This window comes from Mesoplodon densirostris, chromosome 7 (assembly GCF_025265405.1).
Source record: "Mesoplodon densirostris isolate mMesDen1 chromosome 7, mMesDen1 primary haplotype, whole genome shotgun sequence".
Classification (NCBI taxonomy): Eukaryota; Metazoa; Chordata; class Mammalia; order Artiodactyla; family Ziphiidae; genus Mesoplodon; species Mesoplodon densirostris.
Genome location: NC_082667.1, coordinates 1,090,695 through 1,101,155, shown reverse-complemented (window position 1 = coordinate 1,101,155; position 10,461 = coordinate 1,090,695). Strand labels below are relative to the sequence as shown.

The 10,461-nt window shown below is 68.4% G+C and overlaps 2 protein-coding genes across 7 annotated transcripts; both read right to left on the bottom strand.

Moving 5' to 3' along the window:
• Positions 1-91: 91 nt before the first annotated feature.
• Positions 92-4,898, bottom strand: CD151 (CD151 molecule (Raph blood group)). Of its 6 annotated transcripts, none has more exons than XM_060104527.1 (9): positions 4,775-4,898; positions 3,742-3,810; positions 2,800-2,913; positions 2,517-2,708; positions 2,016-2,090; positions 1,416-1,520; positions 1,155-1,313; positions 935-1,021; positions 92-850 (listed from the first exon to the last, which is right to left on the bottom strand). In XM_060104527.1, the coding sequence occupies exons 3-9, from the start codon at positions 2,881-2,883 to the stop codon at positions 791-793; spliced, it is 762 nt and encodes a 253-aa protein (XP_059960510.1). In that variant the 5' UTR covers positions 2,884-2,913; positions 3,742-3,810; positions 4,775-4,898; the 3' UTR covers positions 92-790. The 6 variants fall into 6 exon arrangements, with proteins under 6 accessions (XP_059960510.1, XP_059960511.1, XP_059960509.1 ...); XM_060104528.1 differs by having other exon boundaries at positions 2,800-2,909; positions 4,775-4,871; XM_060104526.1 differs by lacking the exon at positions 4,775-4,898 and adding an exon at positions 4,424-4,599 and having other exon boundaries at positions 2,800-2,909.
• An 880-nt stretch (positions 4,899-5,778) lies between these two features.
• On the bottom strand, positions 5,779-9,108 carry CRACR2B (calcium release activated channel regulator 2B). Its single transcript, XM_060104530.1, has 9 exons — positions 8,944-9,108; positions 8,754-8,865; positions 8,152-8,326; positions 7,537-7,683; positions 7,318-7,408; positions 7,085-7,177; positions 6,709-6,875; positions 6,446-6,517; positions 5,779-6,218 (listed from the first exon to the last, which is right to left on the bottom strand). The coding sequence occupies exons 1-9, from the start codon at positions 9,106-9,108 to the stop codon at positions 6,026-6,028; spliced, it is 1,215 nt and encodes a 404-aa protein (XP_059960513.1). The 3' UTR covers positions 5,779-6,025.
• Positions 9,109-10,461: the final 1,353 nt, after the last annotated feature.

Sequence of the window (10,461 nt, the reverse complement as noted above, 5' to 3'; positions counted from 1 at the left end):
GCCCTGGGTTGGGGGGATCGGTCCACTCTGCTGGACGTGACGGCCCTGGGGACCAGGACTGTCTGTATCACCGACGTAGTAAGCTCAGCCCTCCGTTCCACAGACGTTTATTGAGCACCTACCACACAGCAGGAGCGGCCTAGGCATCGTCAGGCGGCAGTGAAGAGACCCCGCAGGACGCCTGCCTCCAGGGGACAGGTGACAACAATGAAGTAGTGATGCAAAGCCTCTGGGAGGTGGTGAGGGCAGCGGGGACACGGCAGGGGGAGCGGCGGACGCTTGGCCCCGGAGAACTCTTGCTTGGTTTTCCCCAGGGGCTGGAGGCGGCTTGCTTAAGGAGAAGCCCCCAGTACCCGAGGGGCCTGAGGGCAGGCGCACGAGGCTCCTCACCTGCTGCCGCCCGGCTCCCCACTGGGCCAGCCCATTGCTGCCCACCTCAGCCCCTCTGACTGAACCCAGGCCTCAGGGAGCAACCCGAGGCCACGACCCGGGCCCCCACCCACCCAGCCCAGCAGGCAGGCAGGCAGGCAGGCGGGGCCGACCCCAGGCCTTGGGACTTTGGTGTGCAGCTAAAGGCACTTGAAGCTGCCTCCGGGGTTTGGGGGTCCCCAGAGGTCACAGTGATGGCACGGTGCGGCGGGGGTAGGGGGGGCCAGGCACGAGAACACCAGGGGGAGACCCTGGCAGGCAAGGGGCGGGGCCACGTCCTGGACCGCAGCTCCTTGGCCGTCAGTAGTCAACACGTGGCAAGAAGCTGCAGGGCACACGGAGGGCCGGCCCGCGGGCAGGGTCAGTAGTGCTCCAGCTTCAGGCTCTTGTACAGGCAGCACGTGAAGATCATGCCAAACACCTGAGCATGGGGCCAGCATGAGTGGACGTGGCCGCCAGCACCTCGCATCCCAGCACCCGCTGGCCCGCCCTGCCGTGCCCGCACCTGCACACAGGCGATGCCGAGGCCCACGGCCCCGATGATCCTCAGGTGCTCCTGGATGAAGGTCTCCAGCTTGGTGATGCAGCCGCCCTGCGGGAGCGGGGCAGGGGGTGTGTGCTGAAGGCAGCAAGTCGTCTGGCCCCCTCGGGTATCGGGCCACACCAGCCCCCAGCATCCCGGGCACCAGGGCCCTGGGCGTCTCAGCAGGCCCCCGCCGGCCTACCTCCACCTTATAGATGTTGGAGGCGTGGTCGCGCTGCCCGCAGCCGGCCACCACGGTCTTGCAGCAGCTGTCAGGGACCACGCGGCCGCCTGCCTCACCCGAGCGGATCCACTCGCTGTCCCGCCAGTCCTGCGAGTTGTTGCTGCCACAGCAGTGGAACTGCAGCGAGGACACGGCCCAGGCTGAGCCCCGACTGCCCACCCCTGCGGCTGGGGCTCCCGCACAGGCCTGGGGAGGTGCCTCCCTGCGCCACCCACCCACCTCCTGCTGCAGCTTGTCCACAGCGCTGGTCAGGCCCTCGTGGCCCAGCTGATGGTACCGCTTGGTCATGGTGTCCTTCAGGTTCTCCTTGAGCTCTGCGTTCAGCTGGGGTGAGGGGGTGACGGCTTCAGCCACAAAATCTAAGACTCTCCAAGTTGGGGCAGGATGGGAGTGGGCACAGACGGGAGAGAGGCGCAGGGTCAGGGCTGGGTCAGACGCATGGCTCAGGTGGCCATGGGGAGGGTCGCGGGCAGGGAGGGCGCTCTAGATCCCGTGGATACCTGCCTCCCCCGCCAGGGCCCCCAAACAGGCAGCTTGGGTGCTGCGGGCAGGCTGTCCAACCTCGTGATCCACCCTCCCTCCAAGACCCAGTCCCCACCTCTAGGGCCTGATGCCATGATGCTCAGCGCTGGAGCCTGTGGGGTCCTGTGTGCATGTGCGTGCCCTGCCTGTGCATGTGCGTCCCGGTGTGGGGGTGTCTGTGTCCCCATGTGTGTGTACACATCACCTGCGTGTGCGCATCCATCTCACTGCGCGTGCGTGTCCCCGTGTGTGCCCGTGCACGTCCACGTCGCCACACGGCCTGTCTGAGCCCCTTACCTGCTGATAGTAGACGTAGGCCAGGACTCCCGCAATGATCTCCAGCAGGAAGATGACGAGGAGCAGGGTGAAGTACTGGGGGGAGGTGCCGGGGCCCCGTGAGATGGGGCGGGACACGGACACCCCCAGTCCGTGAGGACGCCCCGGGCCCAGGCACAACAGAGCACAGCCACTGCCCTCAGCTCCCAAGCGGCCACGCGGTGAGGGCTCCAGGCAGCAGGTGAGGGCTGGGGGGCCGCCAGGACCCCCGATGCTCACTCCCAGGTGTCTTCCCTCTGCTGGCCCAGCTGGGATGTGGGGACTCACAGGACTGGGCACGTGGGAAGGGACGCCCCCCAGCTGAGCACAGCAGAGTCTATCCTGTGGTGTCCCACTCGACCCCCATCAGTCCCTTCTAACTCCCTCAGGGACCCAGAGCCAGCCCCTGGCAGCCTGGCAGGGAGCCCTGGCAGGTACCCGCAGCCCCACCCCCGCCCCCAGTGCCATCCACATCCTGCTGACCAGACGCAGCAGGTCCCTCCGCTCCTTGAAGGTGGCGCAGCAGCCCAGGGCCCCAGTCACCATGACGACAACGCCCGCCACCACCAGGATGTAGGCTGTGGCCAGGTAGGTGCCTGAGGCCAGCAGGCTGATGTAGTCGCTCTTGAGGGCCAGTGTCCAGATGCCCACGGCCATGACGGCCAGACCAGCCAGCTGTGGGCAGTGCACACCGGTCACCACACCTGGCCCCAGGTCTGAGCCCCAGGCCAGGCTCCTTTCGAGGCTGGGGAAGGGGGTGCCTCACCCAGAAGCAGCAGTTGAAGGTGAAGAGCAGGTACTTGAGGCAGATGGTGCCACATGTCGCAGTCTTCTCGCCGAACTCGCCCATCCTGCGGCAGGGAGGCGGGGGAGGGCCTGCCTGGGAGGATGGCCAGACACCAGTGGGGACAGAAGGAGGGGACACAGATGTCCAGACCAGCCCCAGGTTGGGGCCAAGCCAACTGCCTGCCCGGGTGAAGGCTCTGGGAAAATGTCCGTGGCAACCAGGACACTTCCTGCGAAGGCCGCTCAGGAGCCTCCACCCCCACTGCAGCGAGGGCAGATGGGGTGCCCACAGCCTAGCTGAAGGCCGGGGGGCCAGGCTTCCCTGACCAGAGCCCAGGGCACGGTGAGGGGGTTCCTGGAGGACCCCCAACCATCACGGGCTGACTCACCCCTCTGGCAGCCAGGGTAGGAAGCCCCAGCAGGCACCTCGGGGTGAGCTCATGCAGGCTCCCCACCCCGTCCCAAGCATTCCCCGGGCCCCACGTCACAGGTTGGCGGGAACCCACCGGCTGCTGGGGGAGAGGAGGCTGCTCAAAGACCGACCTGCCCCTCGCTAGCCTAGTTCCATGGCCTTAGGAAAGCCCCTCAGGGCTCTGTGAAAGGACAGGCCTGCCTTCCTCCCAGCGGGGGCAAGTGGAGCTGGCAGACACACACCCGCCCAGACCTGGGGGGTTCTTCCTGTGCTGGTCCTCATTACTGGAATGGGGACAGCCACACCGACCCCAGGGAGAAGTGGAGCTACCAGCTGTGCTCCTCCCCAGAGGTACCCCAGGGCCACCCCACCCACTCTGTTCTGGGGTGTCCGCACTGGGCAGAGAGTGGCTGTGGGACGCACATGGCAGCTGAGTGCCTGGGGCCATGTTTCCAGACAGACACAGCACCGCCCAGAGCCGAGTTTCTATCCACCCCGCCCAGCACTCACCTGGCTGGTGGGGATGTTCCTCTCGCCTGTAAGGCAGGCGGACGGAAGTTCCCGCCCAAGGAGCCTCCGCTAGAAGGGCAGGGACAGGTCACAGGTCTGGCTCAACCTGGATGGTCAGGATCCCGCCACCCCTCTTTCTGGCCGACCCAGGCACTGGAGCCGAGCTGGCCTTCCAGAGCAGGCAGCATCCACCCCCTGCCCGTGGCTGAGCGGGGAGCGGCCAGGCCCGGTATTTCGGCCTGGGCCAGGGCGGGGCAGGGCAGAGGACATTTCTGGACAGTCCGATCCTGGGAGGCACCGCACGCCTTCTCCAGGCCCCCACTCTGAGCCTTGGCACCAGGCCTGTCACTGCCCCTTCCCCCACCAAGCAGCAGTAGCTGCAGCTTGGAAAGAAAAAGAGGCGCAGACCGCTAGCACAGCCGGGGTGTGGAAGCCCCAGGTGCCGCAGACCTGGGCCTGCCCTGGGGTCCCAGGCCTCCCGGGGAGGCTGCTTCCAGACACAGATCCGGCCCCCACGGCCCGCCCGCGGGCGACCGGCTGAGGAGGGGCCCCTCTTTCCGGGAGTGCCTGGCGGAGATGATCCCCAAGGGAAAGGGCCGGCCAGAAATAGCTCCCGCGGCCCGGGACAGAGCCGCCCCACCCACGTCCCCCGCAGCCCAACCGGCCCTTCGGCGCCCCGCACCGCAAGGTGGGGGACCACGACTCGGCTCCAGCCAGGCCGGGTGAGGAATTCGCGATGAAGTCACCGCCGCCGCCTCCCCCACGCCCGGGCGAGGCGAACGGCCCGCCCACTCGCACCGGGCGGAGGGGAGGGCACTGGTGTCTGCGCACAGTGAGCGGGGTGCTCGGGAGGAGCCCCTGGCCGGAAGGGGCCGCCAGGCCCGCCCTGAGACCCGGGAGGCGCCTCGCCCTCGCCGCCCGGCGGACCCTCTGCCCGCCCGGCCTCCGGGCGCCCGTCTCCCTCCGGAAGCGGCCTGCAGGGCCGCCAGGCGCGCGGCTTCTCCCGGCCGGCCGAGCCGGGCGGTGCACTCACCGGCCACGCGTCCGAGTCGGGCCGGCGGCGGTGGCGGCGGCGCAGGCGGCGGCGGCTCGGAGCGCGGAGTATGCGCGGCTGACCGGAGGCTTGCGAGCGAGAAGCGCCGGGCCGCTCAGGTCCCCGCCCCGGGCCCGGAGGCCCCGCCCACGGCCGCGACGTGGGGCAGGTCCGAACAGCGCTCGGCGCGAGCGGGCGGAACACCGGCGGGGGCGGGCCGCGGGGGTCCACCCGAGGCGGCGGGGGCCGGGCGGGCTCCGGCCCGGGGGTGCCCACAGCCCCGCCGGCCCATGCCCTCAGGAGGAGCTCCGCTGGGGGCGGGGCGGGAGGCTGCACGAGTCGACGGAACAGATGCGGGCCTGGGGGGAGTCTCTGGACTTGCGGTCAGATGCAGACAGGAGCCTCTCCGGGCGCCGTTGGGAGGACGGCCTGGAGGGGAGGCCTGGGGTCAGTGTGAGAGAGTCCAGTTTGGAGGGCGTCGCCTGGGAGTGGTGGGGGGAGGTGAAGGAGAGAAGGCAGTGGCTGCCGACCCGCTGCGCTGGGGAGCTGAGAGCGGGAGTAGAAGGGGAAGGGGAGTCCCAGGCGGGCCCTGAGGCGGCACAGTCGCTGGGAGCGGCTCTCCGTGGACAGTGGGCAGCACTCATCCCCAGCTCCCTGCCCGAGGCTCGCGCTGGCAGGGCGGAGGGGCACGAGGGACAGGTCAAGCCTACCCCCGGCGCCTCCACTCAGGACTCCAGTGGGCTGAGCTAGCCCACCCAGGACTGTGTGAGGACTGGCATGGGGAGGGGGTGGCTGACTGAGGCTGGGGGTGGGCAGGGAACCCCGCCCGCTGCTTCCTGGGAGTCAGTGGCCTCAGTCCCTTGGTTCCTACAGCTTTGACGGATAGTGAGGGCTTGGGGATATGACCGGGGACACGCATGGACGATGGAAATCTCATGCGTGTACCTCTCAAATGTTGTGGCTCACACACACACAGGAGGCCGAGGAGGTCGAAGTCAGTGGACTTTATTTGGAAGAGGGGATTTTCTGCTGGTTTTGATGGGATGGGGGTAGGGTGAGGACCGGCAGGGAGGCACGGTGAGACCCTGACCACCCAGGATTAGTTCCTTCACGTCTGCAAGTCAGGCAGGCCAGGAAGCCTACTGGGTAGAACCCACATCCTGGATGGGCAGCCCCCAGCCACGAGGAGTCGCGTTCAAGGGGCAGCTTCTCCGAGTAACCAAGTAACGCCCAGTGAGTCACTCGGGCTGGTCAACGGGCACTGGGAAGCTGGCTAGAGCCGCGTCTTGGGGGGCGAGCCCAGCTACTACAACAGCAGGAGCAGCAGCAGCAGCAGCAGGTGGGCCCCAGCAGGGGGGCCGTGGTCAGAGCCTTCCTGCGGCCACTGCCCAGCCGCTCGGCCTCACAGACGTCCCTCTCGTCTCGTAGCCGCGTGTTCAGCTCCCTGGGGAACAGGAGTCCAAGGGCTCTGAGAGGTCTCAAGAGGCAGCATTCCTAGCTGGGGAATGCAGGCACGGGCTCTGGCGCTCCCTCAGACCAGAAGAGAGGTGTCTGTCTGGGGCTGCAGCATGAGGGATGGAGGGCAGACACAAGGAAGGACTTCCTCGCAGTGGGATGGGGCAGTGAGAGGGACTGGGAGCTAGGAGCTGTGCTGACCCCTTCCTGACGCACCTGAGCAGTTCCAGTTGCCGCAGGAGGCTGAGCTTCTCCTTCTGCATGTTCCTCGAGACCGCGACCACGTCTCTGAAAGACGGAGGTGGTGATTTGGGTGCAGGAAGGCTCCTCAGGGTGCCCCACGACCCCCTGGAGGACCCTGCCCCACGGAGACCCTGGAGGCGGGGCTGGGACGGGGTGGGATGGAAGCCCTGAGCTCCAAGCGCGACCCTTCTTGGGGTCCGCCCCTGAGGGCCCGCCCCAGGCCCGTCCCCCGGCACCGTTGGGTTTGCTCCCGACGGCCCAGCAAGTCGCTCTCCAGTCTGCGGAGCTGCTCTTGCACCCCTTCCAGTTGCGCCCGCAGCGCCTCGTTGGCCAGCCACAGCTGGGCGTTCTGCGCCTGCGCCTCCAGCTGCTCGGTGGTCCGGGCCTGCAGCTGCTGTTCCAACTGGGGTGTGGGGGGATCGAGGCTGGAGAGAACCCCCCCACATCCCCGGGATGCTGCGTTTGCCCCTGACTCCCAACAATTCCGGGGCTGGGAACATAGGCCCAAGGGCCTCAAGGACGCCGGGGAGTAGCATGGGGGACGGTGAGGATGGGGCCTGGGCTGGACCGCTGTGCACGCCTCCCGGCCGGGACCGCCGGACAGCCGCTCACCTCCCGCTGCCGCAGCCCCGCGCGTTCCAGCTCCTGCTCGCGACTCTGCAGCTCCAGCTCTAGGCGGCCTCTCCGCTCCTCCCGGGGGACGTCCTAGGAGGGGCGGGGACACCTGAGCCCCTGCGAGCGGCGGAGCAGCAGGGGGGCGGGTGGGACCACTTCGGAGAAGGCGGGGCCGGGGAGACCCGCGCGTCCGGGGTTGGGCTGGGCGCGGGGCGGCGCTGCGGGCTCACCTGACTCCGCAGGCGCCGGCGCTGCTCACGAAGCTGCTGCTCCATATCTTCGTACAGACATCGCACCGCCCTCTCGTGCTCGCTCTCCCGCCTTCGGGAAACCGGGGGTGAGACAGCTGCTTAGAACCTGCCAGCAGTACAGCCCTCGGCCCCGCCTCTACCACCTCGCAGAGCCCCTCCACCTGGCCCTCAGGCCGCCCCCAGCCCCCCAGCCCTCACCGCCGCAGCGCCTGCTCCAGGCCCTCCCGCTCTCGGGCCACTTCCTCCAGGCAGGCCGACGCCCGCATCAGAACGTCCTCGAAGGAGCCCAGCAGTTCGGGTCGCTCACGCTGCAGCTGGGTCCAGAGCGTCCGAATTGCCCGCTGCCTGGGGGTGGGGGTGGGGGTGGGCGTGGGGGTGGGGGGTGGGAGGGCAGAGGCTGAAGCTGAAGCGGGGACTCCCCACCCCACCCTGTAGGGTAAGAAGCCCCCAGAGGCCCCCGTAGTCTTGCACAAGCAGGGCATCCTTGTCCTGGGTGCTTTCACCCCTGCGGAGGTCTGTGCCTGTGCGGGGCTTGTGTGGCCAGGAGGTGTGTGTGCATGGGGTTGTGTCCTTGTGTACACAGGGCTGTGCCTGTGCTGGGCGCAGCCCTGGCTGCTGCCTCCTGAAATGCAAATTCTGTGGGAAATCACGCCCGGCACGGCACGCAGCAGTTGCAGCTGAGAGGGAAGGACCGGCCCAGACCCGGCCTAGGGACCCTGCCTGGGAACAGACACGCAGGCGACGCGGACAGGCAGCATGCAGGTGGACAGAGAGCAGATGAGGGTGATGGGAGCCGGGCCAGCACCGACTCACTCGCCCAGGACCCGGGCTACCCCCAGCTGCACCAACGCAGAGCAGAATCTCTCCTCGTCCTCCTCCTCCAGGGAGCCCCTGGAGCCTCGCACACCCGACCAGCCCGCCTCGAAGGTTTCCTCTGGAGCCCGGGAGGTCAGAGCACCCGGGGCAGGCTCCACCCCAACCAACTTCCCTGCGGGCATGGGAGGGAGAGATCACCGGGCTGTGGGTTACCACCCGCAGCCCAGCCCACCCCCGCCCCCCCGCATATCCTGCCCTTTTTCTGAGCCCAGTTTCCTGTTTTTCTTCCTTATTCTGGTCCGATTCTTGTCCTGGGAATGGGAGGTGATAGCTGGGCTCAGGCCAAAATGAAGCATGCCTGGCTCCCAGCCCCACCTGGGTTTGGCTCAGGGAGCAGGTCCTCTCCACATATGCCACAGCATCTGGGGGGCTTCCCGTGGTGCCTGAGTGTACAGACACCAGCCTGTGCTCCGGAGGGAGGCCATGGAGAAGCACGGGCTGCCACCCATGTGGGCTGTGGGCCCCAGAGAGTCCCACATGTGCCAGCGGAGGGTGTCTGAGCAGCGGGGTCGGGGGTGGGGCTCAGGGGCCGGGCTCACCCAGGCCAAGGCAGAACTCCCTAGCGGTGAGGAAGCCGGTGTGCGCCTGGTCCAGACTTTCGAACACAGCTTCCAGCTGTTCGGGCGTGAGGGGCAGGTCGCTCTGCAGGCCCTGGCCGGGCAAGGATGGCAAGGCTGAGTAGCCAAGGTCAGCCCTTGGGTGGGAGGCCTCTTGGGGCTGGGGGCTCACCTGCAGGTCATGCCGGGTGATGAAGCCCTTGGCCTCCTTGTCGCACAGCAGAAACAGCTCCTGGGCCTGCTCCAGTGTTGCTGCCAGTGGCCCTGGGGCGCGCCCCTCGTCCCACCCCTCCTCCTCCTGGGCCTCCCCAGCCCCAGGCTTCCCGGGGCTGGCCATGGCGGGGGTCTCAGCCTTGGGCGCTGTGAAGCCAAGGAGAAGTCAGGGCCTGAGCAGAGCTGAGAAATGAGGGGAGAGGAGAAGCGAAGGCAGAGAGGGTGAGGGGCAAGGGTGGCTGAGGGCTAAGCTGGAGCGGTGGGGAGCAGAGGCGCCTCCCTGGCCCCATGGGAAGGTGGAGGCCCAGAGAGGAGGGGCAGCTGGGGGAGGTGTGGCCCAGTTGCAGGTGGTGGGGCTGGTGCGAGGTGGCATGGGTGGAGCCTGCAGGCTCAGGGTCACGCAGAGAGCCAGCCGGTGCAGGAGAGGATGTGCTGGGGGGAGGGGGCGGGGGGGCAGCTATAGATCTTGTGATGGAAAATGAGGAGGTGGGGGCTTGGGTGAGAGAATGATCAGCCGCAGAGAAGCTGAACAGGTCCTGGAGTCGGGGCCTGGAGACCGGGCGCACCGGGCTGGGCCAGTGGGAGTATCAACCAATCCCGGCTAAGTCCTTAGCCTCTGAGTCTGGGCCTCTGGGCCCCGCTTCCAGCCAGCTGGCAGGCGGGTGAGCGCCTCCCGCCCTGCCTGCAGCCCCGCCCACCGGCACCAGGCCCCAAGCGGTGCAGGTGCAGGGTCCAGCCTGGGCCACGATGCCTTCTGTGGCCCTTGTCAGGAACAAGCTCAGAGTCTAGCTTAACAGGCTCTCCTGCTGGCATTATGCTCTCCACCAGACTGGCCTCCCTCCCCATGGGGGCGCCCCGCCCCTTAATCAGACCACCTGTCATTCCCACGACACCTGGACCCCAGAGTTCCCAAAGCTAACCCCCAGAGTGGCGACAGCCCCCCGCCTGGGACCCTGTGGTCCTCGCCCCCCAGTCCAGTACTGTGATTCTCTCTCCCCACCCATTCCTGGGGGATGCGGGAGGCGACCTCCAAAGAGGGCAGGTCTGAGAAAGGCCGAGAGGAGGGGACACAGGGGCGGAGACATCTCCGCCTCATGCCGTCGCCTTCCCTGGGCAGGCTCCACGGGACCCGGGGGGGGGGGGGCCATCCCAGCCGGAAGCTGCACTGTGGCCGGGCCGGGGAGAGGGGGGAAGGGCTGCCTGAGCCCCCGCACCCTGAGGCCTAGCCCACCCTGCCCCCGCCAGTGCGTGCCCCAAGGGGCCCCGGAGTCCCTGACCACGACACGCGGGGATCGGCGCGCCTGGCGGTGAGGGGGGGTGCGGGGCCAATGCGGGCGGGGGGACGGGCCGGGTGGCTACCTGCGAGCTTCGCCACCGCACCTGCTGCACACCAGGCTGTTCTCCTGCGGGCACCGGGACCCCGGCAGCGACGGCCCGGGCGGAGCCGCCGCCGCGTCCCCACTGCCGCATCCCCGCT